The 23,442-nt window shown below is 33.2% G+C and overlaps 1 protein-coding gene across 1 annotated transcript; it reads left to right on the plus strand.

Moving 5' to 3' along the window:
* The first annotated feature begins 2,347 nt into the window (after positions 1-2,347).
* Positions 2,348-22,866, plus strand: LOC124363875. The gene is made up of 3 exons (XM_046819146.1): positions 2,348-2,552; positions 20,694-20,927; positions 22,417-22,866. Exons 1-3 carry the CDS (start codon positions 2,501-2,503, stop codon positions 22,620-22,622), a joined length of 492 nt encoding a protein of 163 aa, XP_046675102.1. The 5' UTR covers positions 2,348-2,500; the 3' UTR covers positions 22,623-22,866.
* Positions 22,867-23,442: the final 576 nt, after the last annotated feature.

A 23,442-nucleotide genomic window follows, 5' to 3' on the forward strand; every position in this document is an offset into this window, starting at 1 on the left:
TTCGAATAAGGGTATAAGTTTTTACGGTATTTACATAAACAATTTCTTGATGGAATTACATAAATTATATTTTGTTAAATTATACGGCCACTTTTGTTTGAGGTTTGTTAGAAAATTCGGAGCGAGTTGGACGAGTTCGGAGCGGGGACGCTGCTATAGCACCCCCTGGAATAAGTACCCCTTCGGACATTGACGTCACGGCAGGGGGTGCTTATTTAGTGCATGGACATGGCCCAGTCACTGAATTAGCACCCTCTAGCATCTAACCAGTAACACAAGCAGCTTGTCTTTTAGAGGTTTCATTTAATCGTAAACGTAATAGTTGTCATCTGGACTTTTGCGACGCTGTCGTTTATAAGCATTATCTACGACTGTGTTGAAATTTTGGATAAACTATGAAATAATATGTTCCTCTAAAAAGACTAATTTCTCAAGGCACACATTGTCCTATTTTTGTAAAACTTTTCACTTATGTCTTTGCTTTCTTGATTATTTCTAAATATTACTATAATTAACAGAATTTATTACATCATATCCATTATATATTCTACCTCAGCTAATTCTTTCAATTAATATGTTTATAAAATTAATTACCACACTGCTCAAGATTATAAAAAAAACATATCAATTACAATTTTAAACTTAGAGTGTAGACTGCGTAGGCACAGGTTAATGAAGACCTTGTAGACGGTATTCCCTTTAGGTTTCTTACTATACAGTAATCATATACCAAATTAAAACTAATGATAAATGTTGTTTTTTTTAATTATTTTAATTAGCTTTTTTAATTTTGATGTATGGATTCATTCTTTTGAGATATAAGAGTTTTATTATTGACTATTAAGTTCTTTCATGTCAGCTATAAGAATTCTATAAAAATACCATAGTATGTTATTTTTCATATTCAATATAAGATATTTACAACTGTACGTACAGTTATATATTTTTGTAATTTGATTTGACGTTGGGTTATTTGGTTATTTTAGTAGGACACAAGTAGATTTTTGGAATATTACGGAAGGTAAAATGTACAGTTAGTCAAGTATCTATGCTGTCATTTTTATTGTATAGGCAATGCTTATTGGATGTCCTCAGCCTTATTGCGTGTCCTCAGCAATAGAAAATCTACTAATAGTCTATATAGGTGAGGGTATTCACTGAGCATTATCAGTGCAAGTTTAATCGAATCGTGAAAACTCAATGAACCATGTTTCTCGATATAATTAAAATTACGTTATTTGTAAATGAATAATAAATTAGTTTTTGGATTTTATAGCTTCATAGCTTCACAAAAATGGGGTGTTTTTTTTAGTTTAACTATCTGAAATAAAAAACTAATATAATTTTGTTTACTTCCTGGCAAACAACTTAGGCTCGTATTAGACAAAAGAAGTTACTGTTAGAGTGTAGATTGTTCTTTGCAGAATATTGCGGATGGCCCAAAACTTGACCTACGAAAGGGACACACCTCTACGTAAAAAATTAAATGTTTGTATGAAATATTTTTGTACAACTAAACCTATGGTCTTATTATATTTAAATGACATTTAAATATGTATTGAAAGATAATAAATGTAACGTTACGTTTTTAATTTAATAATTACATTACACAATTTATTTTATGTTATAAAAAAAAATAAATAAAAAATGACAGTTTTTTCTTTGCCATTTATTACAAACAGAAATAACTTTTCAGCACATCTGCCCTTAGATTATCACTCGTAATGATTTATTGTAAAAAACTAGATAATCGTTAAAACAATAATGTGCACTATTACTGGTAGTTTTTACACGTGAGCATATTCGATGAATGGTATTTTTATAACGGGTAATTAATTATTTGTTTTGAAATCTTATACTCAAACCATAGCAATACAATAAATAAACACATTAACAAATCGCAATATGGTTATATTTTTATTGTTTTATTCAGTAGGGGGTGCTTATTCTTCACATCAACAAGATCTAGGCGCTGATTTAGCACCACCTCCCAGATTTAAGGGGCTGCTAAATCAGCACATGGATACGGTCAAGGCGTAATATTAGAACCTCTCCCCCCCATTCGAAAGGGTGCTTATTCAGGGCATGGACACGGCCACTGCGCTGATTTAGAATACCCATTCGTGACGTCAGATGACATCAGTAGCGAGGGGGTACTGTGTCCAGGGGGTGCTAATTCAGGCGCACCTTTGGAGCGAGTCGGACGAGATCGGAGCGAGTCGGACGAGATCGGAGCGAGTCGGACGAGATCGGAGCGAGTCGGACGAGATCGGAGCGAGTCGGACGAGTTCGTACCGAGTCGTGATAGATTGGATTCGAACACTATATATACGACTCGACTCGAAATGTAGAAACGAATGTTACTCAAATCGTCACGAGTAGAGCCTGACTATAGTTGATAAAGTAAAAGTATTTGACACGTCACATCACTAGTTGTCAGTGCCGAAGTACAGTAGTGCTACTAGTCACCTCGCTTCCTTTTACTGTACCTTATACAAACATGTTGTGTAAAATTGTCGTACTGGCTGTTATCACCTCGTGCTTCCAGCAAGGTTAGTGAGATATTTACTAGATGAAAAAAATTAGAATTCAACAAGATTTTTCAACGGCCAAATGAGGTCTGGTTTCAATTACTTCCCGATCGTTTGGCCCAATGACCCAAACATTGTTTAATTTTAAATAAGTGTCGTTGGGCCAACGATCAGTAGTGTAATCGGAACGATTTGTTTAATAAAACTAAATATGATCTATACGAGTCATTGGCCCGACGAACCTTATTTACAATTTCAGAAATTAACTGTATTCTCAAGTTTCGTTGGCCCAAGGATCCAAAAGTTACTTACAAAGTACTAATTACTTATATGGTTCATTGGGCCAAACCACATTCCTATAACAAGTAAATTTTTAAAATTTAGTTTCAATTGCACCACTGTTCGTTGATCCAACGACCCGATCAAATAAAATATTGAATTTTAGCGGTCTGGTTCGATTATTCCACATATTATTGACCCAACGCCCCTAACATTAGTTCGCTTTTAAATAAGAGGGTCGTTGGGCCAACGATCAGTGTTGTGCTCGGACTGATTTGTTTAATAAAGCAAAACATAACCTATACTACATACTTAAACTATGTGTACACTCAATGTTCGTTGGCCCAACGATCCAAAATGTACTTAATAGCTTATATGGTTTGTAGAGCCAACAACCCCTTTATAGTTAATACAAATTTTATATATTTTATGTTCCGATTTATTCCATTTTACTGAAATAAAAAATATTCTCCTATTTGATGTGAGTAAGCAAATATATAAATATATATTCAATAAATTGGTATAAACGGCAATAGCGTGGTTTAATCTTAATATACGAGTAGATTGAATCACAAACAGTACAGGTAGAGTAAGTACTTTTTGTGATTCACTCTTTACTGAAACTGCATTGTACATATACATGTTTAAGTCAAAGAACCAGTTATTTCTATTTTTTAAAAACCATTATATTGTGTTCTGAAGTATTGTTTATGTTATCTAATTTCTCATGTAGCTGGCACACTACTTCAGACAGATATAAACTATATTTACAATAAATATTAAAGAAAGCGATGTGTGTGTGTGTGTGTGTGTGTGTGTGTGTGTGTGTGTGTGTGTGTGTGTGTGTGTGTGTGTGTGTGTGTGTGTGTGTGTGTGTGTGTGTGTGTGTGTGTGTGTGTGTGTGTGTGTGTGTGTGTGTGTGTGTGTGTGTGTGTGTGTGTGTGTGTGTGTGTGTGTGTGTGTGTGTGTGTGTGTGTGTGTGTGTGTGTGTGTGTGTGTGTGTGTGTGTGTGTGTGTGTGTGTGTGTGTGTGTGTGTGTGTGTGTGTGTGTGTGTGTGTGTGTGTGTGTGTGTGTGTGTGTGTGTGTGTGTGTGTGTGTGTGTGTGTGTGTGTGTGTGTGTGTGTGTGTGTGTACATATATGTATAAATATACATCGTGTTCAAGTATTTTACATTATTATAATTGATTGGCTCATTATACTATGGAAAATTTGTTTTTCTTAGTTGCGTTGACCTGTTGAACTCTAACAATGCACTCTTTGGTGAAATGAGGTTCTTTACTATATTACTTCTTACTGTTATTATAATATTTTAATAAACCAATAACTATAGATTGCGTATATTTTGCGGATGTCTAACAATTCATTCAAAGCCTACAGAACAAAAACAATATTATTTAATATAAAGCAACAATTCTTGCTGTATCAATATCACTGCAACATAAAATAGTTTATGTTCGTGAAAATTAAGTTATAAATATCAAAATAATTTCAAATTTTGAAATAATAATATTTACATATTATATCATAAGTCCAATTTTTATTTCAAGTACAGTAAATCCCAAAAACCAAAACCATACTCGAGCAATAATGCTGGATGGTGTACTGACCCATAGATTTGAACCAAAATTGACATAGTCCAAATGTTGAACCACAAAGTCGAAGTTCCAGGGCCAAATCAACATTTCTTCACAACAATACTGGATGATTTAAGAACCCATGGTTTTCAAAAAAAGTCGACATGAAGATTCGTTGGGATAATTAACGATAATTATTTAATGCCCTTTTCCAGGGAGACAAGAGGCGCAGTTCAAAAGCGTAAACGTTTTTTGGACAACTACATGTTTACATATCTTATGAGATACATTTGTAAATAGACTTGAACACACTTATATGAAATTTTAACATGCTATTTGGTGTGTTGGTTTGTAAGAATATCCTTACATTCTATAAGGATACTCCTTTTTATCAATTTATTTGCATGGTGATTCCCTCAATATGATTTGGTTGCGCGTTACGAAAGTCTTTAATTCAGGGTGATATCTCAAGAATAAATTGAGCCGTACACTTAACATTACGTATATATTTCTCGTTTTTAATGAACGACTCTCTTCATAAGAATTCAAATTGGAAGGGATTAGGATCAATAATATCAAGAAAGGGATCCTATCTTGACAAGAACAGCGAATAGCTTCACATTAATTTGAACATGGGAAAACATATATTCCTATATATGTTATAAAAATGGAATCTTTACTATTCTACAACCTATAAAATTTAATAAGTTGCCTATGTTACCACTAACACAAGAGCATTTGATCTAATTTTCCAATTTTAGCGTCAGTTTACTGTGAGAGGCTACATCCAAGGATGTAGTAAATGTGGTTTAAGTTAATGGATTTTTGGTGATATAATAATGAAATTTAATTTCAAACTATTACATATTTATACAGACAGAGCTACTACACTGCTAGAGATGGCATAATGCTTAAAAAACTGTTGTGTGAAAACATCTCAGACACAAACAGTAATTATGACAGAGACCTATTTTTTCCTGCACAAAAAGTACAAGATTCTTCGGAGTTTTTAATATTTCTATCACGTTTGTGCAAAAAATCACGAAAACGAATATGGAAAGAACTTAAGTATTTCCTTAGGCAACGTGTACTCAATCAAACGACGAAGGGCAGAGTAAAACAGAATACAAGCTAAAATCAGACACACCAGGAAGCGCAAACCACACAGATAAGCTGGCTTCCGATAAGGAAGGCAGTCACACCTATTGAGAAATCAACCCAGAAATCATCTAAATAACACCCGTATAACCTATAAGCTGAAGAAAGACTGTTTGGAAAAATAAAATATTGGGCTCAATCTAGTAATTTTATAAATTATTACTAACTGTATGCTATTATTATTACTAATATATTAATAACAAATCCTAGTCATATTATTATCTAACTCTACCCTACCATTTTAAATCATATAGCACCTTTTCTTTCTGAGTTCTTTTTTTACTCAATATTCATTTCAGATTGTAAATTTTTGATCTCTAAAAATGTATTTTCCTTGTTACATTAATAAATAATTACCAATACAACAACATTTTTGTTTTTTCAAGCTGCATTTTCACGTTTTTACACTTTTTAACGGTATTTTTTCATACAATCTGTAAACCCCTATAAAACATATTAGTAAGTCAAAATTACTTTAGCCATTAATATTTCATGGTTTCTAATATTTAAATGAACTTATATTTGTTATGTAGATTGTATATCGATATATGTTTTCAATCGGAATATTAACACAGAAATTTGTACATTCTAAAAAATTTGGACTATATAATTTACGATTTGTTTTGTTGTTATTCCTTACAAAGTACTAAATGTAGTTAAAAGTATTGAATTTCAATCTGAGATTAGCATTACTTGAATCGTTTATAGAAGAATTTGAGTTTTGTTATTACGTACATGTTACTGTGCAAATCATTAAAAACTATTTTTAATTTCATGCCTATAACTAGAACTGACTCTCAATAGCATAAATTGCATTCTATTGCACTTAATAGGCTAGTATTATATTTGTTGAGTGTATTTAGGATTCTTCAGGTTTCAAGAAACTATTAGACTATCAATACTAATTGATATGGGTAATTTACAGTAAATTAATAAAACCTGTGTAATATATGTCCATGAGGTGTTTTTTTTTTTAACTTAATCAAAATACAAAACCATTCCTCATTATTTTATTCTTCTTTACCTAGATATTTTTTACCTTATCATTCTATCAAATTACACATCCCTCTTTGTCCTAATACATTTAATTAAAACAAATGGGGCATAAAGATACGAGGCTTATTTGCGCTGACCATGTACACTTTTCACCAAGTTTTCTTCAGTTGGAAAATATGACTTTAGTCGTACGTAATATTTGGGCCACAGTCCCATGACGGCCAGAAATATGTTATATTCTACCAATTAAAGAGGCATGAACGATCTATGGACAAGTGAACACATATAAATGGAGAACAAGTATTAAGCAGCTTTAGTGCCAAAGAGTCAGAGACATTCTTCATATCGATGGATCTAAACTAAAGTCTACATGACCCTTGTTTAAGTAATGAATGTTTGTTTCTGTGTTGTCGGCAATCAGATCGGAACACAGTACCCAATGTCTCTGTCATCACAATTACGACATAGTTGGTTTGAAGGTTGGATAGAATTTAAGCAAAAATTGCCATGAATATCATGTGACAAAATATATTAACTACACTTGGTGCCTAACCAGTGGGTCGAAAATTCCTTAGAGACTGAGAGCTCCACAGTTTAAGGAGATTCCTCAGGCCGGAAATGCCTAAGGCTCGGGAGCTCCTGATGTATGAAATATCATAAAGTCCGACAACTTCCTTTTTGATGTACCTAGTACTTTCCTTTTTTTAGTTACCTAGTTCCATTTATATGAACATCTAAACGTCAGCAATACACTTATGATAAGAGCTCCTCAATTCTTAAGGAGCCTTAAATATAGAGTTTTTCTAATATGTGTAGCTTAGAAGTACTAAGATAAGTGGAAGTGCCGATGGCCGAGTGGTCTAAGACGTTGGATTTTAAGTCTGAGTTAGAGATGGCGTAGGTTCGAATCCTGTCTGTGACCATTGCACTTTTAAAAAGTACCATCGACCTTGTACTGCATCGACTCTCCCCCTTATTCTGTTTGATAAGATCCTCGTACAGGCCAGTGGCCCATGAGGACAGGCAGAATAAGGCTTAAAAGGAGAAACAATCGTAAGAACCAGGCTTTCAGATTCTATGATGTTCCAGAGATATTGTGTACATTGTAAGGCTTTCAGGCAAAAGGTGTTTCGGTACTCGTAAATTTCAAAACATCGGCTTTCTTTAAACGTTTTGAATGAATAATATGCTTTTTACAAATAAAAAATATTATGGCTGGTGCGAACACGTATTTCTATTGATGAAGGTTTACCAAATCGTTATTGAAATACCTAAGTATTTAGGTTGCCATTACTTCTGCTTGCTGAGTTACAAACCAAAATAGAACGATGAACTGTAAGAGCAGGAGATCGAAGCGTCTTTTTGAACTTATATTAAAATTATCACGGAAAAATGTTCAAGCTTTCATAAGCATTTCCTCGGCTCAGCTTGGTCCACATAACAGCGGTCTTCATTCTGGATGCGGGGACGAACTTATGAGAGTAATAATAGTAATATTCTTTATCGCTTAAACAACCCCACCATTGCACAGCTTGCGTCAATATAATTATATAGTACTAATTTTTATGGCAATAATAAAACTTCGACATCACAAGTGGAATTTCAATTTCGCTATCAATTATAATATTCAAATATTTTCTTCTCTCAGCGACTCATCATAAACTCTTCAACTGAGTAAAACATCTTTGACACCAAGACGTGTTGTAATAGAAATTTTACATTTTTTGGGTTATTTAGATGTTTAATATTCTCAGAGAGCTAATTGACTAGTCTCACATATATATGAGACGGCAAGTGTTGAAACGCTCTCGTTCTATTTTGTTCATTTCTGAGTTGCCCTAGTTCGTCTCGTATTGGTGAACGTCCCATTACCCAGTGCTACGCCTAAATAATTTTGAATTTGAAACGACAGTTCAGGGCGACGTCCTTAATATACAGGGTAATGTTAACACTTGAATCTCCCTGAAGGCATCTCTGCACGTCTCTCTTCAATTCTATTTTAAAATAATTCTAACAGCTCTAATGCTCTATCAGATTTTTATTTAGAACAGTTACCCTATAATGTCAAACCATAAAATAAATATGGTTTTAAACAGTTCAGGATTTATTATATTTAGGTTTGTTGGCCCAAGGATCTACTTAAATTATTATTGCTTAGAATTAATTCAAAATTCAATTGATCGTTCGCTCAATGAACCTATACTAGTGAATTAAATCTATAAGGTCGTTGGGTCAACGACCCTATTTTTTACAATTTACGGAAATTTTACAAATAGGGTCGTTGTGCCAAAGAGCCAGTAGTGCAATCGAATCTCTACACCTTTATAACGTGGGTCGTTAGCCCAACTACGAATTTATTCCAGGAGAGTCGTTGGACCAACCATCAGTGGAGCAGCCTAATCGAACCGTTCCTGGTTTGAAGCGAAGGGTCGATTACTCCACTGACCTATTTGTCTACTACTGCGCGCAGTCATGGGCTCCTCCTGCACTGTAGTAATGAGTTTTCTTGCACTATGAGTGTGAACACTTTTGACCGAAATAAAATAAATTAATAAAATCCCGGTATGAGGTAATAAACACATTTATATTTTTTTCTTTCTTTTGTAGAACACATAACTTTTGTTAATATCTTATGTATAATTGAGGAGAGAGAGAGAGAGAGAGAGAATTTTGAAAATTTGATAATTTCTTTATTTCCCCTGCTCTGATTCGGTCCATTGTTCCGCTCTTCCATCAGGACAGGCATAACATTTACAAATCATTTATAAATTGAATAGTGGCTATGGCTAACAGAGTTAAAACAAAAACACATAACTGCACACACAAAAAAACAAATAACTACAAAACAATACAAATCTCAACAAACAATATAGTAATAAAACAATGTGTTATTATTACTTAATATATGAACGATATATTATTAACTATAATAATATAATAAGCTCTTGGTTCAGCCTGTTTTAATTATACCTTAATAACAATTTTTGTTTAAGTCTTTTGTGAAAGATAGCTTTACTAGAGGCTTGATTAATATCATTATCAAAGGTATTCATTAATCTAATGGACTTAACATGAAAAGAATTCGTATAAAACACAGTTCTATGTATAGGATATTGTAAAGTTGTATTTCCCAGTCTAGTCTACCTAGAATGTACATTTTGCATAGTTATATATTTTTCAAACTAGATATTCAGGTTTTCTTTTAACTAACAGTTTATACATTAAAGACAAGACACTGTATTCTAACCTTTCAATTATTTTTAACCATCCTAACAATTTATAACATGGTGTAACGTTTTCATCTATTTTTAAATTTAAAATATACCGTATGCACGCATTTTATGCTCAATGAAGTGCATTTATTTCATTATTCTTTAAATCACACACGGCTGCACAAACATAATCTAAAAATGGAAAAACCAATGTAGATATCTGCTGCTTTTTTATTTTAATTGACGTCTTGAAACCCATCTTTTTAAATTGATATATACATTGGAAAACCTTTTTAACTATATAGTTAACTTGCTTAAACCTTAATACTTAATCTTAAACCTAAATTAACAACACATTTCTCATAATTTAATGATTCCTCATTACTTTTTCCTGACACTATATTATTCAAATCAATGTTATTTAAAATACGTGAATATCCAATAATTATGTTGGATGTAATCATGGATGTAATCCATGATTTATACACCATCTATACAAAACTTTTAAATCTTCGTTAATTAATTCAACAGCATTATTAATATTGTCACAATTACTATGAATATAAAGTTGCATATTATCAGCGTACAACATGGTTTTACTAAACACTACCGAATTTCCAATTCTACCAATCCGAAAAATTGCCTTCAGCTGTTTTGCCCCTTTGATATATGTCACAAAGGTAAGCACCAAACCAATTGTTGCATCAAAACTAAAGTTATATGACTCTGATATTGACAGTAACAGTTCATGATTTACAGTATCAAAGGCTCTAGTAAAATCAAGTAACATTACCACGGTCAATTGCCTTTGATCCATTGCTCCTCTTATGTCATCGGTTACTCTAATCAAAGCTGTTTGTGTGCTAAATGAGGCTCTATATCCAGACTGATATTTATATAAAATATTGTTATCATTTAAAAACTTATATACTTGTTGATACACTAACTTATCTAATACTTTACCTAAAACACATAATAAGTTTATTGGTCTATAATGCTAACACTCTACTGGATTTTTTTATTTTAAGAAGCGGTAGGACTAAGGAATAATTCCACTGACTAGGATATACACATTTCTCCAATGAATAATTAAAAATATGACACAATACAAGTTGTATCCTTCGAAAATTGTTTTAATAAACCTTACTTGAATACCATCATTACCAACGGCATTAGATGATATATCCATTAAAGCTTTGTGTAGAACTCCACTATTAACTTGGTCAAACCTAAAACTACCATATTTTACGCGGAATATAGGATTATCTTGCAATTGGCTCAAAGTAAAACTGTTGTAGATAAGGTTAAGATATTTTACAGGTTGTATGCGAAAGATACATTCAAGTGAGGAATAGGATAATGAGGATAAAACACCTATTTTTCAGTACATAATTTATTAAAGAATAACTTTATTAATAAATATTATGTTGTTTTCTAAAATTATGATTATAAAAATTATGATTTCCTCGGGTCATAAATCGTTAAAAGGGGACGGTTCGATTACTCCACTGATCGCTGGCCCAACGACCCTCCTGGTAGAAATGTAATTTTTACAGATGATTTTTGGCCCAACGACCCATTTTACAAACATATAGAGGTTCGATTACTCCACAGGTTCGTTGGCCCAAAGACCCTATTTGTTCAATTTCTGTAGATTGTAAATGTAGGGTCGTTGGCCCGACGAACCTCGTAGTTTTTATTTACTGGTATAGGTTCGTTGGGCCAACGACCCTATATTTACAATCTACATAAATGAAACAAATAGGGTCGTCTTAACACAAGCAAGACTCATAGAGATTTGCCTTGTTCTAAAACTATTTGTTTGGTTATGAGCCGAAAACGGAGACATCAAGTGCAGGGTGAAGGGAGAGAGGAACTAATTGAAGGGCTAAATGAGTAAAGTCGGGTTAGGGGACTGCCGTTGTTAGAGGAAGAGCGAGTGCGCTCCTGCTCGTGCATCGAAAAAGAATTATATCAGATTTGGTTTTAATATCATACACATTGTACATTTCTGATTACTACATTCTAAACTCGATTTAGTATTAAATATGCTCAAATCGACAGTTTGGCCGGTGTAGTAGTTTAAATTAATTAAATCGCTGATTTTGTTTTTTTATGTACAAAAATTAAGTAAAATATAGTTCTTTTAAAAGCGTTAATTCATAAACTGGCATCATCTGGTGCAAAGATTACAATGCATATTTAAAATTGTAATACTAATCTTAGAAATGAAATGTTAGACGTTAATTTTTATGAAGAGGCTGGTCTCTTTCGAATCCTTATTCTGCTCTTCCTCATTGGCATTTGCGAGGATCTTAACAAAGATTATAAGGGGAAGAGTCGGTACAGTACAACACCCACAGACTGTGGTTTAAAATCTTACCTCAGTGCATCTTGCCATTTGAAAATAGGTTTCGGTTTTGTTTTGAGTTCTTTTGGAAACTAAGGAATTTAGGGGCTGACGAAGCCAAACGTAACTTTATTGTAATAACGACATCTATCAACGGCAATCAGTGATGATAATTGTTGTTCAAACAGTTATATGATTAAAAATATAGCAATGGAATGATTTTTTTTTTTCAAACAATTGATGTGGTTCCACAAGTTCCAGGCTTTGTGCTTGAGATTGGACGAATGAATAGAAACAATTTTCAAAGCAGCCATATTTTAGGTTACTGATCTACAATTATTATTATACTCTCGTTCCCGGAAGCCAGCTTATCCGTGTGGCCTTGCACTTACTTCCTGGTCTCTGTGCTGTTGTCTTGTCTTCTATATCAATCCGCTCTTTGTTTGATTGACCGAACGTGTCGTCATCACAATTTATTGGTGACTAAGGAAATACTTCAGTTTCCACGATAAACGGCTCCGTGAACTTGTGCACAAACGTGATGGAAATATTAAAAAACCTTGAGATTTTTGTATTAATTTTGTGCCTTAAAAATCATTCTGTGTCTTAATTTTTAATCAAGTCTATTTACAAATTTTGCTTGTAAACATATTTTTTTTCGTTTTCATAGTGGTTACTCATAAGATAAATATATAAACATGTTTCCTAACGCTCAGGCAAATCCCATGGCATGCATCATAGAACCAATGTCCCTTATGCAGAAATGAGGATTCAAGCAAAATTTCAAGTCAATAGGTAAGTGAATGCTCACAAACATTTATACACCCACTTCCATTGCCATAATAGAGGAGGTTGTCCGAAAAACATTTATAATCTTTAACTACGCCCCTTGTTTCCAAGGGAAAGGGGATTAAGTAATTATCGTCACTTATCCCAAGGAATCTCCATGTCAATTTTGGTTAAAATCCATGGGTCCCTAAATTCTCTAGGAGTGTTGAAAAGAAATGTGGAGTTGGCCATAGAACTTCGTATCTGTAGTTCAATATTTGGACCATATCAATGTTGGTTAAAATTTAAGGATCAGAACACCGTCCAGCAGTATTGTTCGAATATGGATTTAGTTAGAGGGATTTACTAGACTTGAAATAAGAAATAGGCTTATGATAATATATTTGTATATGACAATACAGTTCAACATGGTTCGGTGCCTCGCAACGAGAGTTGTTATTATAAAGACAGTTCGTTTACTTTGAAATATTTTGAACAGTCTATCAATTATAATCAATAAATACTCAACTCGTTAACCTTTATATACAGGATTTATTATTCAATAGAAATCAACCTAACCTTTTCTAGATATAAGGTTACGTGTTTAGATCACGTTGAGGTCACCAATATAGTAAAAGGTTGGGTTGATTCCTATTAAATAACAAAACTTGTATATACATGGTAACGAGATGTGAGTACAATTGATAAGACTTCAAAATCTTACAATTTAGAAAAAAACTGTCTTAATGATAGCAAATCCTCGTTGTTAGGCACCGAACTAAGTGGGAATAACGCCACATGTATATTATATTTTCAAACTTAAAAATTATTTTTGATATTTATAACTCCACGAATAAAATATTTTATATATTAGTGAAATTTATGCATAAAAATATATTCAATATAAAAAAAAACTAAATACTACACTTTTGCAATTCTGTAAAAGAATGTTACTTGAAAAACGCACATAGCATTTATCTATTCCATCATTTTTTGGAGTTGACTTAAATTTGTTGACTTAAATCTCTCAACTTATATTTTTGTATAAAAGAAGCCTTTAAAAGGGCATGCCAGTTAGCTGCCGGCCGCTTTTAATCGCTTTTAAATCTGAGACTCTGCTTTTAACAAGGCGGTACAGTTTAAAATTGCGTTATAAATCTGAACTCAAACCCATAAATGTTGAACGTTTACAATCTGTATTTAAAACAGTTTTATATTACAAATCTATAGAGAATATACGTTATAAACAATTAGTATTAACAGGTAATTGTAATTTTAACAATTCATTATCATTGAAACACTAATAGTGAGTGCCTGGAGCTTCAGAACGTTAAAACCTCGGATTACTTAATTTATACAGTAGTAGTTATAGGTATATGTTGTTTTTTAAACTATAAATTGCAATTTTAACCAATTATTTGTTTGACCATTTGATTTTTTCATTGTTAACAAAATATTTTTTTAATTTTTTTTTTGACCATTTAGTTTTATTTCACTTATATTATAAACTAGTAATTTTTATTTATATTTGGACAATCAGTACTGTAACAAAAGAAAGATAATTATAACTGAGTAAATGTAAGATACGTGTGTGTATCAAGCAAGGTATCTTGAACAGGTAGCAAAACGTTAAGGAGAGATCAAAGCGGTAGTCGAAATTTACTCGTACAATCAAATGTCTCAGCTAGTTTAATTTGAAATAACACGAGCTCTGTGAATGTTATATATGTTTTAAAAATAAGAATATTAGTAAGAATAAAATGATGGAAGAAAATTATTAATATAGTATTTGTTTATATACACATTTTAAATTTTCCTATTCATTAAATACATTTTATAGTTCATTTCTCGTATTTTTATCATCGGTAAAGTATTGGAGCAACTATTTTCGCTGCATTATAAACGTGCTACACTGCAGTATAAGACACTTTTCCAGTATCCACACGCAGCTCCATGCCTTTTTACAATTACAAAATTACATTTGTACCAGATTATCTGGAGCAGGTATCTGATTCATTGTTATTGGGATGTAAATGTAATTAGAATACTTCCATCCTCAATTTTCAATAACTACGTAATTTCCTAACTATATCTGGATTTGCAGGTACACTCTTTTTACGTATTCAAATGCTGCAGAAGTAGGAGATAATGATTACAAAAAAACACTTGTATTTTTGTATTTGATTTTATGAAAGAATTATGAACGTTTACAAATTTTTAGTTTTTGTTGGAGCTGCATATAAACCCAATTTACACAATACCCCAGCTTGAAATATTTTATTGGAGCATTCATTGATATTTTTAACTACTTATGTTTTGTCCTGTAAATCATTTCGTGTCTCTAAATTTCTGGCAAACTGAATTTGTTTTATTAAAAAACATAGAAGTAGTATCACAACATCTAAAGAAAATGATCCTTAAATTTTGGGATCGAGTTTCTAAACTTTTCCAGGAATAAATTTTCTCTTGAACGTTGCCTCGAGATGGTTTAATAGAATATATTTTACAAACTACATCCACAAATGTTGTTAATAACACCAAGATATTGATGTCTTTTGAAACTCTAACAACATTTTTTAATTCAAAATTAATAGTTGTGCCAACAATTCATTTATCAGCATCGCTGTCCTATTGGTATGTAAAAATATCTATAAAATCACTTTTATTATTACTACTATTTATTATTTTACAAAACTTTTCTTGAGCTATTTTCTTATTTATTTTGCAACGCGCGACGATTTCTTTCGGCAGATTTAATTCTGCCTTTTTTATACCCATCAAATACCACGTAAGTGTTACTATTATTCTTTAAATATGTCAAATGCTAACATATCATTGTAAATGTTTTATTTATTTGGCGGTTACAACGAGTTAGTAACATGCCTCCATTAATAACTTAAAAAAACCTTTTATAAACCTTCATTAAGAGAAACCGCCGGAATTTTTTTAATAAGTTTACGTCTTTCGCAGGTCATAATCTTCAAATAGTGAATATGGTGCCAGTTCATTATTAATATGTTTTTCCAATTCTTCGTCGGTTTTGTTTCTAAACACAAATAAGTTGAAACAGAAGTAATTGTTCAACAGGAATGGCATCGCCATGTGTTGTAAATATTTTTCGCTATTAGATACTTTATTTTATTTATTTATTTTATGCCAATGGCGTAATGTAGTGGGTACGACGGTTATCGTGTCCTTGCAAGAAGCCCGACTGCCCGGCCGTTGGTGGTGGTTCGGAAGTCACCTTAAAGCCGTTGGTCCCCAGGTTAAGTGTTAGAGAGGGCTTCTAAACCCTAACTTCGCCTGGTAAAATAAGACGTCTTTACTTTATGTAATTTTTCCTAATAATTTAAAATAGAATAAGGTTTTGTCCCTCTGTTTCCTTCAATGCTTTAATAACCTGCTTTAAAAGCATCGTAACAAACGTTCTCTTTGTGTCCAGTAATTCCAGTAATAATAGACATAGACATAACAGCATCAGTATCAAAAGGAAAAGGGTTGTGTTGTTTGAAGAAGTCCACTAATTACTTGAATTGGGTTTTAATATTCGATTTGTTTATTATTTCATTAACCATCCAGTAATGAACTGCAGTTTTAAATCAAATAAAAAACTGCAATACAGAAACGAAACCATACCAAATGTTTTATAAATGTTTATTAGAAAAATTCGTCTTGTATGCAATTTCTATTAAAAATATACACGTGTTATTCCTAAAAACACGACTTTTCACTGTTACACAAGTATATACACAACATATACGGAGCACGTATCACTTTATAAACTAGCTTTATAAATTCTACTGAACTTTGCATCTGCCGCTCAGCTCTCCCCTCCACGTTTAACTACATTTCAAGAGCCTGACAACCGTACATATAAACAAAAACACAACAAGAAGAGTGGTGTTCTTAATAGATGTTGAAATTTCACATATAATATGAAAAAAATACCATTTAAAGCCAAACTAAATGCTCAAAGGCTAATTTTTATAGTAATTTGTTTAAACCATGAAAAACACTAGATAAAAAATCATTGCAATTTATAGTCTGAAAAACAAAATACCACATCAACCCTATAAATTAATTCACTGTAATTTTAATCAGAAGCCAAAACCCCCAGGCGCTCCACCATAAAGTCTGTTTATGGAATGAAAGATTGATACATCAAGTGTGACATAAGTCAAGTGCCTATTTTCATTCAATTTTCGATCTATGTTAAAAATAGAGCCTCGGATGAGCAGGCGACAGCTCCTAGCGTACCCTATTACGAACGTCATGCTTGCATAATCAAGCAACGTTAGATACCGGTAATAAAAGCTACACAGTGTCCATAAAAAACCCTCAAAACTAGCCTAATGATTGATTGATCTACTGACTTGAATAAAGGTTTAAAGAAGTAGTAGTAATGGGGTTATAGACGAGACACGGCAATATGAACTTTCTAGGCCACATGTGAGTACCATCTCGCCCACCCCCCGAACACACAGTAACTACAAAGGCTTCTTGTACTGCAGTCAATTTACCACTGTTGCTGTCTTCACTTTTACATACAGGGTAACTACAAAGGCTTTTTGTACTATAGTCAACTTATGAGTAACTTATTTAAGGTTTACAATGACACTAAGTAATGTTTGATATGATAAAGGTTGAGTTTTAAAGTAATACGGGCCTGTTTTATGTGTTTTTTGGCTCGGTTTCTGTACAGTAATTTATACAAATTCTTGTAATTTTTCTTCTTTTTGCCACCCCTCAAAGCTGCCGTCCTCGGTGGCCGCCTGGTTTTCCTAATGGGCACGATTGGTTCTCCTTCTGTTTAGGTCCATTATCTAAGTCATACTGGACAATGGTATAGAGTAAATGTAAATAATGTACATAAACCTCAAAGTTTTAAAAATTTCATAGAAGACTTCTCGGTAGTTGTTAATATAATTGTAATAACCTTAAATACTGAAACATGAGCTATATAAGTTGATAACATTTAAGTTGTGCAGATCACACCACGTCGAAACGGTCCTCCATTAAATTCTTACAATGTATCGGTTTTGCTGTTGGGAACTATCTTCAGGCAATAGGTCTTAAACTAAAATTCTCATCGGCCATCACAGCGTAAAAAGCTACAACGAAGACGCCATTGAAAACTTTTACTTACTTGCAATTATTCATAATTACAACAAGGTGTGTTGCAAAGACTTCAATTCAAGTTTTCATTTTTGAACTTGGAAGGAAACTGAGGAAGAAACCATCAACAGAATAATCTGGTACTTAGGGGAAGTTAAAGCTCTACTAGTGGTCAGACTTGTAGTGGTGAAACTTGAATTCTTTTTGTGACATCTCTAATAACATTGTATTTCTAATATAGTACCACAAATTACACTATTCTACTTATAACTAAGAGTCTAGCAGCTGCATTACGTTCTTAGATTACTTCATATAAAATTCCCGTTATGACATAACGTAACGCCTTTTCTCACATCCCATTAACGATCAACATTACTTCTTCAGAGGCCTATTCTAAAGTTGGCAACATATTCTCGATTAAGTTTTAATAATTAATGTAGTTTTCTTTAATATTTACTGTAAATGTAGTTTATATCCATCTGAATAAATATACCAGATAAGCTAAAATGTCCAAATGCTTCAGAACATTATACAATGGCTTTTTGAAGAGAATTTGTCAGTTTTTTCACTCGTCGTATGTATACGATTAACAATCAAAGCTAATGTAGTTTCAAGAAAGATTAAATCAGACTATTGCCGTTTATAAAAATTATACATATATATATACACGCGCGCGCGCGAGTGTGTGTGTGTGTGTGTGTGTGTGTGTGTGTGTGTGTGTGTGTGTGTGTGTGTGTGTGTGTGTGTTTAGTCAATTCAATGATGTAGAAGAAATAGGAACTAAAAATGTATTATGTTTATACTAACCAATATAGTTTGTTCTTTACCTACAAAAAATATTTATGTGCAAGTTACCTCATACCTGCATTTAATTAATATACAATTTATAATAATAATATTTTCATCAAATGTATTCACACTCATAATGCAGATACAATTACTACAATACAGGAGGAGCGGCTGCCATGCCGCCTGCCCTTGACCATAGTGGACTAAACCCTTGGCGGTCAGAGGAGTAATCGACCCCTGTCATTTGAAATTCAACGTTTTATTTGATCGGGTCGTTGGGCCAACGAACCAGTGGACTAATCGAACCTGTATTTTACAATTTTACTTGTTACAGCAATAGGTTCGTTGGTCCAACGTCTATTGGTATTTGTGTGTAAATTTTGGATCGTTGGGCCAACGAACCTTGATTGTAAATGTACTGTTTAAGTTGTAAATAAGGTTCGTTGGGCCAACGACCCGTTTAGGTTATGTTTTACTTTATCAAACAATTACACCAATGATCGTTGGGTCAACGACCCTCTTGTTTAAAACTAAACTAATGTTTGGGTCGTTGGGTAATCGGTGGTGTAATCGGACAAGACCCCACTGTCATTTCCTGAAATTATAATTGTTGATTGCATTAATTCCTCAACAAAAAGGCTTTCAAAACTGGGTTACAAAAGACGTTTTACCGTCTATACAAAAAATATGGTGAGTACAAACTCAAAAACAAGATTACATATCTGAAGAACCAAGTTAAAAACCTAAAAGTTAAAGATGAAATATGAACTGAAATAATTACAAAACAAAATGTAAAAATTGACTTAATGAAACCAGATTGTGTCTGCAAAGACTTTGATAAACAAAAACATCATGCATTTATCTTAGTTAAGAATAATCATATGTGGGAATATTCTTATTATGTAATGATAGGTCAAAAAGAGGAATACCAAAAAGATTGAATGAACGTGAAATAGATTACCAAGAAATGGAAGTTTATTGAAACTTGGTGATCCAAATTGTATAAATATTTATAACTAAATAAAATAATCTTTAAATACTTTACACGACGGAAATCGTTTTACTACAAATATGTGACAGAATCTCGACTTATTTATCACATATTTCAATTACATGATGATGTTACCAATACATTTGATTAAACTCTTGATTTTTTTACGACTGACTAACCAGTTACAAGTTTGTTATCTTTATAGCTATGAGATATTTGACAGTTTCTCTGATAACACCGCAAAACGTATTCTCAGTAGTCATAAATAATGTAGAGTAATATATACTTAATAATTAGTTTATAACATGATTTTATGGATATTAAATAAATATATTGACTGAATGAAAACCCTCCATAGAAATTCTCTATGTATTAAGTCTTTGTAATAGTTGAAGAGTATTCCGTCTTCATCATCATGGTAACACGTGGCTTGTAGAAAGAAGTGTATATGCTATTGCAAGTCACATACTATTCCCTTTTGTCGTGAACACACACGTATTTAACACCATCTGTTGATCAATGTCCCTACATGGTTCTTATATTGTGTTTACATTTACTAGAGACGTTTTTCAAAATATTTGTTGATGAAATTCAACTGCCGACCACGTTATTTTCAACGACGTCTTGTCGAAGTGCCAAATATAAGAATGTTGTTTGGCTAGTTATTTTTTTCTTTTATACTCTGTGCCTATAATCTACTAAACTCAGACACTCAGTCTTCTAGTTGGTATTGACTATACCTCCATGGTAGGAAACAACTTGGCAACACCGCATGATGTATTATTGGCTAGTTGAAGAACGAGTCACCTACAGGGTCCTCCTTTAATGGACTTATTTGCTGGCACGTTCTGTAATAATTCTTGTGTTTATCACATTATGGTATTGTACAGTACATTCCCCACCTTAACTGAGGACCCCGATGTTGCAGGAGATGCCCTCAAGTGCCACTCCTGCACCTCCATGACAGACCCCAAGTGCGGAGACCCCATCGACAGCAGTGTGGGTCTCACCGAGTGCACTCCAGAGATCCTGAAGGACGCCTCCAAAGTTGTAATGGGTCTTGCAAACGTCGCCTCCGGGTTCCTCGGTTTTCTTGGATTTGACGATGTCAAGGAACTCGACATCAATGATGCCTTTGCTTGTGTCAAGGCCGTCATACAAGGTTAATGTTAGAAGTTTCCAGTAAAATTAAATTGTTTAACAATAATAAAACGACAGTGCGGGAGCTGAGCCCAAACGTGTATTGTATAAGCTCACTCCCTAGTATTTCGTGGAATCTATAGCAGAATTTATCTTAAGAAAGAAAACAACATCAAATCAAATCAAATTTATTTCTAATCTGTACACATAGTACACTTTTTAAGTTCCGCAAGAGCCACAGAGGATTGCGCGGGGTTATGAGTCTATTTCTGGTCGATGTACATGCAGAGTATTGTAACAATTATCACATTTATCACAATAAAAAACTTATGAAAAGAATAACCGTATCTTAAAATAAAAATAAACAACAGTAATTTATTGACCACAGCCCTCTTAAATTTAAGCCACAAAATATTTAGAATCTAATTATATTTTTATTAAACCCTATAAACAAATCAAAATGAGGGATCTTATTTTTACTGAATGTAAGTGTTGGATTGAAGAATTAAGAATAACATTATTTGAAAACTAAATTTGGGTAATTGTAGAGGTGTTAAGAATAATTGAAGGAGGAAGGCAATACGGCGAAAGCAAAACAGTAAAGCAGTGTTGTTATGTATAGTATAATAAATAAGTAAGTGGTAGAAATATTAGTATATAAAATAGATGGGCTCACAAATATTAGTCTAGTAAACAGATTAGAGAAACAGATGTCCACCGCCGACCTCCAGCAGCCATGCAGACAAGAAATTTGTGTGCGACCAGCGGGACATGCTACTCACTTGTCTTTTGCAGAGTATGCAGTATATTAGGAAATGGTATAGTTATATGATTTTACTGGTCTGGGGAGGGCCTGCATGCCTACGCTGACTGCATTTCTTATTACATATCTATATGTGACTTGAACTATTTTTTCGTATAAAACTTCAACCATTCTTATCAAAATGTCTGTACATAATTCATTCTGTCTTTATTTCTTTAAGGTATTTTACTTGAGATTCCTAAGTTTTGCTCCATAAATATTTTTCATAAAGTAAAACACGACAGTTATGTCATGCCACTAGAGCAATTTCAAAAAATGTCGTTATATTGATGACCCGTTTAATTTGTTGTAAGGGCGACCGAGTAAAAATAAAATATTTGATTGATCTTCTTCTTGTGTTGGTGAACAAGTAATGATTTCGTTTCAGTAGTTAACTAAATGTGAAAGTACAATCGTTATCATACAACACGTCTGTATTGTTGATTACTATGATTTATTTACCAAGTTATCCCCTTAGTTAACCTAAACAACAGGACAAACAGTCATAGACAAAACATTACCGCCTCTCTTATTGCGAGTTCCTTGGTGTTTATTTTTACTACTTCACGAAGGAGTCTTCCTGTAATTTCATCCCATCAACATCTAAACAGCTATCACTAACAGGTTCTAACACATGAATTTAAGACGGATACCTTTTCTTTAAGAGATTAAAGATTCGTAGGGTAAAAAAAGTTTAATTTTTTTTCAGAGGGTGAAAACAAGGTCGTTAACAGACGTTGCAGCATTCCCAGTGTCATAGACCTGTGTGGCAAAGTGAAGGATAAATATGGAGACGACGTCAAATTCTGTGAGACCTGCACCTCCGACGGCTGTAACGGAGCCTCCGGAGTCTCGCCCAACTCCCTGCTGGCACTCCTGGTCGTGGCAGTGACTGCTCTGCTGGTGCAACTGTAAACCTTCACTTGATGTTATTGTAGGTTGTAGAAGCTATCTGCTGATATTTGGTTCCGTGACATTCCGGAAATCGTGCTTGCAAAACACAATTACAGTACAAACGTGACGAGATTATTTTCTACTCCAGGTTTACAGTTCCATTATCGTCGCACCTCGAAGCTATGATCACCAGATATATTTTTTTATTTGTTTGCATTACTATGAGAAGCTTAATATTTTTGTTCCAAATTTCAATAAAGGCATTATTTTGCAATAAATTATAGTTTTTATATTGAACATTTTTCCTTTATCAATTATGTTTCCGCTGTTGTTACGTGCACGTGTTCAAAAATCTATGTGTGGTTAATTCGTTAATCATGATATTGAATACATTTGCTACTCTGAAGTGCGTTTTAAATGATGAAATATACTTATACGGGAAGACATCAAACAACCCGTCAAACTGTCGAAAGAACTTGCCTCTTCCTCGTGGAAAGCAGTAGTTCTACCTCACTTTATCGGGCCTTAAAATTCGTCACCTCCAAGGGAAGTGTCCCCATCTTCGCATCTCAGACTGCAACGCCGGTTTTAATCATTTTAATAAACTATTGAGCAAGGCCGGAATACCTTATCTGGAAAATGAACACTCCAATCACCATGGTGATCAGTACGAGATTATTCAGATTCGTCTTTTCGTCTTTCTGCACCAAGCTCTCATTATTAGTGTAACCAAATTTGTGGTAATAAACTTTACGGTATTCACATTTGGTTTTATAATTATAATGGTTATTCGTGAATGATCCTGAATAAGATCTTTTTATAACTGGATTTTAACGATATT

This window comes from Homalodisca vitripennis, chromosome 5 (assembly GCF_021130785.1).
Source record: "Homalodisca vitripennis isolate AUS2020 chromosome 5, UT_GWSS_2.1, whole genome shotgun sequence".
Taxonomy (NCBI): Eukaryota; Metazoa; Arthropoda; class Insecta; order Hemiptera; family Cicadellidae; genus Homalodisca; species Homalodisca vitripennis.

What these genes read in the sequence shown, in the direction of transcription:
- LOC124363875 (XM_046819146.1), top strand. Translation starts at nt 2,501, where the DNA reads ATGTTGTGTAAAATTGTCGTACTGGCTGTTATCACCTCGTGCTTCCAG. An exon ending in CACCTCGTGCTTCCAGCAAG is followed by an intron (nt 2,553 to 20,693) that starts GTTAGTGAGATA and finishes CCGATGTTGCAG; the next exon opens with GAGATGCCCTCAAGTGCCAC. An exon ending in TGTCAAGGCCGTCATACAAG is followed by an intron (nt 20,928 to 22,416) that starts GTTAATGTTAGA and finishes ATTTTTTTTCAG; the next exon opens with AGGGTGAAAACAAGGTCGTT.